The following is a 5310-nucleotide window of genomic DNA, read 5'->3' as shown; positions in this document are numbered from 1 at the left end:
TTGCGTGAATCGACGACGACGAACGGATTGGTGATCGATGCGGCATAAACCCGAGGGGGCCGTACTCGCGAGCGCTGTGAAACGAGGGGTACGGCCCCGATCGAGCTGACTACAGGAGTCGGCCTGAGGTGACAGCTCCTCTTCGTCGGGCGTCGCGAATACCGGACGCCAAGAACCACCGAATGCCAGTGGAGTCTTTTGGGCGGGCTGGCCGTTTCACTCTTGTCGTCGGACTAGAAGAAGCTTGACCGGCCCGAAAATGCTGTATATATTCCACGTGGACACCGGCACCACCATCACCTTCGACATTAAATTGGCGCTGCAGACGTGAGTATCGTTTCACTAGTACTTCCGTTTGTTTACTTCTCCTGTTGCTATTTACGCTCGTAATAGGTTAGGATCTTGCGTCATGCGTATTTCGTTGATTTGCTTTTACTTTGTTTATTTGCGAGTTGCGTTAGCTAATCATCGATTAATTCGTAAGTATTTGTATTATTGTATTTTTGTATACAAAAATATTTGAAAATTTTAAATTTTCTATTTGAAAAATATTTGATTTTTTGATTCCTAGGAATTTATAAATATGGAAAATATCATTAAATATATCTATTTAACTTACTTTTCATTCGTTCGATAAATAAGGGAAAATATTTTATTTTTCCTTTATTTATTTTATTTATTGCATTTCGTCTACTCGTATTTTTCTCACTTAACGAACACAAAACAGATAATTGCCTGGACGTGGTGTCGGGCAAATTCGTTTTTCATTTAAAAGAATGACGGCACCTCTTAGTCGTTGATTGTTCGTCCCGAACAAAAAAGAACGAACCATTAAGCTTGACCCTATAAATCCTCGACAAGTTTATTCCTCACGTTTCATCGAATATGGGACAAGTAACACGGGATTGTATATTGCGTTACGGAAATTTAATTAACCTCATCGTCAAAGTATCATTTTTATTATCATCATTTTATTTCTTATTGAAAATCGTTGATTTAGACCGATACCATTTTGCTTTTTGATCATTTATGATAAATATTTCATTTAAAAAAGCGTGATTGACGATATGCAGATCCTTAATTAATTAGAAGAACTTTGATAATCACGATAGTTATCCATAATTTGATTATTTAAGAAAGAATGCCAGATATATCGGATAGAAATACAATTTTTAAAAGAGCTGGAATCACAAAAATCAAATTGGTTTCCGATAAAGGAACAACACTATTTGTTTCAAAATCTCACAATTGAATACTTATCTGAATGATTCGACCATACAGCGTTCTATTTGCTTACGAATAAAAATTCTAACAGGCACGTTCGATATTATTGCCAGATTAAACTCCCTCGTTAAACTCTCGCCGATGGTTATCGGACCGAGCTCGCTTTGAATGCTGCCCGTTGCGGAAACTCATTTCTTCGAACGCAAAAGTCCCCTGTATACACACATCCTCTCGTAGCCGGTTCACATGAGTCGTTTTTGCAATAAACAGATCCGCTTCCTCGACTACCTCTTATATCGAATAAATACACGTTAACGCGTTGAAAAGTTGTCTTCTCGCCTCTATTTTGTCCAGCCTTTTTTTCCCCTTCTTTTTCTTTTGTGTTTTAATTTTTTCATTAAAGAACCTTCAAATGGAGGCAACAAACTTATACTTATACGGTAATGGAATTCGTGCGTTTTTTCGTATCGTAATATTTTCAATATGTTAATATTTTACTTTGACCCGTACATGCAGCAAACAATCTACTCATTAACTAATAAAGTACTTTTAGCAATTCTATGAATATTTCTCGTTACTGCACAGATGGATGATTTAATGTCGTTGTTATTTCGCAGTAAGTAACGCTGTTTATATTCCTAACTATACAATACACTCAAGCGTGAAATCCCGTTATTAGAAACACCGTAGAACTTGAGGCAATCTGTTAGGCAACAATATTCTTATCGAATAATTTCACCAATTTTTTCTCGTTATCTTTTTTTAACAAGAATTCAAATATCCCAATAATTCAAAAATACCATTGAATTCGAAAATTAAATAAATATATATCGTTGAGACAAAGATGCAGATACGATTCTAAATGAGATCGAAATCGTTCAATTTCATAACGAGACCCAACACGTACGATTTAGCAACTCCCTGGAGTGCGAGAATCGCGAACAACGACACGTGAAGTGTCAAGGATCTCTCGAAGGTGAGCAAATTGCAAAACTGTTCGTCTATCGCGGACGAACGTGGGCACAACAGAGGCCGTGTGCTCGACGCTCTTTTTCGTTCGAGAAGAAGAGAAAGAGAGAGAGATCTGCATGTGCACAAACAAGTGCAGGTTGTTACGAAAATAGTAATGAAATCTGTGTGTCGTACGTGGGCGACCATTGGCTCGTGCCACACACGAGTTTGACCCACAGCTTAAATCGGCCAAGTCCTTTAATGCTGGTGTATCCCTCGAAACGAATCGGGTTTAAACGAGACCTGGGTCCATTTCTGCGGTTCATCTTGCCACTGCGAAACTTCGTTTGTATTATCGTGTCCATTATTCGAGTTCCATTGAATCTTTGACGAGGTTCAGTGACGCAGTTAAACCTTCTTTTATGGATCTTTTTAGGTGTAATTAATTATCCATATAATTTTCTAGAGAATTATATATTCTCCTTTTCTTTGAAAATACGCAATTATATGGCGATCTTTCCCGTGATTCTTTGTCTCTTCAACTTCAGATGGAATAGAGAACGAGAAAGAGGTCTCGTTTTTTTGATGAATTAAGTAATTTTAACGTGTCCAAATTAAGAATCGTGGATTCTTTGAAACGATCGTAATTTTAACGAATTGTAAAAACTTTACAAATTAATCCGATTCGTTCGTCTGACGAAGAATCAAGTTCCAACCAACGCGTGTCCACGAGGACTAATGAACACGTTCTCTTTAACAACGGTTAATGAGATTAAGAAGACAACGCAAGAAACCGTATATATATTTATTACGTTCGTTTCTTTCGTTAAGAGCGTTCCATGTCCTCCAAACAATGGGAAATAACGAAACCAGTTGGAATGACAGAGCGCGAAAGGGGTTAACCTCGTTGCATCGATTGGGACCATTTCGATCCCGTAGAGGGATACTATAAATGCGTTTCTATATTTTATTACTTAGTTTCTCGGCAAAACTTCTCGAACTAAACGTTTGCCGTGCAAAAGATTATCGATAAACGTTATGCAGTTGGGTCGTAAAGAGCCGAACCTCGCCTTTTTCGATAAGAAAGTGGGATACCAAGTAGGTCTGTTCACCTTCTCTTTACTGTTCAAATAACGTTCCTCGCAATTATCAGCCGCTATATTGATACACAAGTGGAAGTACAAGCGGAAAATTCGTGTGAAAAATTACCAAAATTATTTCCTCCTTCCCTTCGATCGATTTGATTAACCCCTTCCAAGTGAGATCGAAGAAAATGAAGTCGTATAAATCTAGCAGAATGAAATCGTGTCGAATTTTTCGAAGATTTCTAAAAACTAAGAGACGTTTCGTAACAAACATCGTTGAACGCAATTGTTAATAGAAAACGTATATATAAGTTATTTAGCGAGTATGTTCCGAGAAAATAGCTCGGGAATCCCGATATTTATGCGACACTTTCGAGAATACCCTGCTCCTCGTGCATCTAAAAATTTCGATTTCCCTCTAGGAAATGGACAGGGGACGTCGTGACTCATAGCGTAGCCAAACGGAGGGAAAACACGAGGGAAAGAAATTTTCCCCTTTCTAACTAGAGATCTCGAGTCGCTCCAGAAACGGTCGAACGCTCCGAGTGGAAATTCAACGTACAGTGATGATCGAAGAAGCAAATAAAATGATAGGAAAAAATTTAAACGTTTGACCTCGAACTGCGGGGAATAGAAAAAGTAGAGGGAAATAGGCGTAGTTCGGTTTTCCTTTGTACAGACCCGTTTCTTCAGAACATTAACGAGCAGAAACTTTCGTTTCGACTCGATCCAACGCGACGTTGCTCCCTGGAACGGTAACGGTGTTAACGGTACGAACAGCCTAACCGGCGGGAAAAGTCGGTGGCGGAACGAGGCTAACGTGAATTAGGGAAATAAAAGCTGCAAGAGCCGTGCCTATCGCCGGCCGGGAACGCGTTTTGTTTTGCAATCGCGTAGCACAACATCCATTATTCCGATTAAACCGCGTTACGCTTCGCCTATCCTCGGATGAGCAAGCTTGGGCGCGTTTTATCCAGCGAAAAGAAAGTACCATGGATTCAGGATCGCCCCGATTCCCGATCCATCCGCAACCAGATCTTTTTATTTATCCATACAACGAGCAATCGATTCTTAGAAAATTCTTAGAAACGTTACCGCTCTAGATCTTATAGTTGATCTATGTATATATATAATATCTTAAGTCGTTGAGTAGTCGATCGTGAGAATAATGTAAATTTCTTGTGGAAATTTAAATTTTCGCAGCGTCTACTATTTTCTTCTTGGGATTATTACGATCTAGTACAAGTAATAAGTTGTATAAGATATAAGATTTATAAGACTTGCGAATTTGGAAAATTATTATTTCTTTTCCAACGGAATTTCGACAATGAATACAATTTCCTTGAGAGACCAGGGCCTAGAATCCATTGTGGACCAGCTGTTGTTCCTTCTGTCTCCAACTGTTTGCCTTCGAGCCAGAATAAATAAGGTGGAAATTAACCATCATGATTCAGGCAGAACTGTCTGGACCCTTCGTCAACGCTCATCCCGTGGTTCCATCGTTCCCTTTTCACCCACTTCCGCAACTCCGTGCGTTCCCCAAAGCTCTCGAACCTCTTTTTTTCTTCCCCCCCTCTTCGCAATTAGCGCGCTCGCACACGCACACGTCCTCGATATCGTCGTCGCACACACCGGTTGAACTCGGGTTGTACACGTAGACAGATAGGTACATCTTTGAACCTACGCAAAAGAGACACCTCCAATATTTGTGGATTAAGATAGCGCGGTCATCGGCCTTGTTCTTTAGAGATAATTAACGATGTGTGTCGATCCACACGGTGGCGTGATCTTTATTCTCGTTGCCCAGCTTTAGTAATTACGAAGTGTACGCGAAACAATAAATTTCTGAATTATAATTATAAAACGCGTAAGTTTTTTAAATCTCTCTGTATATATATTAAAAAAAAATTCAGTATTAAATTATCGAAAAAGTTAGAAAAATAAATTTTTCAACGACGAGTTTCGATGACTATACTCGCGATTCATTTCTGGTTTGATAAATAATCGAAACGGAGTACAGAGAGTATATAGTGTAATGTCTCGAAAATTG

At 39.1% G+C, this 5310-nt stretch overlaps 1 protein-coding gene across 1 annotated transcript in view; it reads left to right on the top strand.

Annotated features, from left to right (window-relative positions):
• The window catches only part of LOC102680516 (RB1-inducible coiled-coil protein 1), a 44263-nt gene that overhangs the window by 2273 nt on the left and 36680 nt on the right, over positions 1 to 5310 (top strand). Inside the window, exon 2 of the mRNA XM_006614040.2 lies at positions 1 to 327. This exon is cut by the window's left edge and continues 2 nt beyond it. Within this exon, the coding sequence (XP_006614103.1) occupies positions 260 to 327 (68 nt within the window). The 5' untranslated portion in view covers positions 1 to 259. The remainder of the gene's footprint in view (positions 328 to 5310) is intronic.

This window comes from Apis dorsata, unplaced genomic scaffold, assembly GCF_000469605.1.
Source record: "Apis dorsata unplaced genomic scaffold, Apis dorsata 1.3 scaffold_169, whole genome shotgun sequence".
In the NCBI taxonomy this organism is placed as follows: domain Eukaryota; kingdom Metazoa; phylum Arthropoda; class Insecta; order Hymenoptera; family Apidae; genus Apis; species Apis dorsata.
This window is presented reverse-complemented; position numbering and strand designations above follow the sequence as displayed.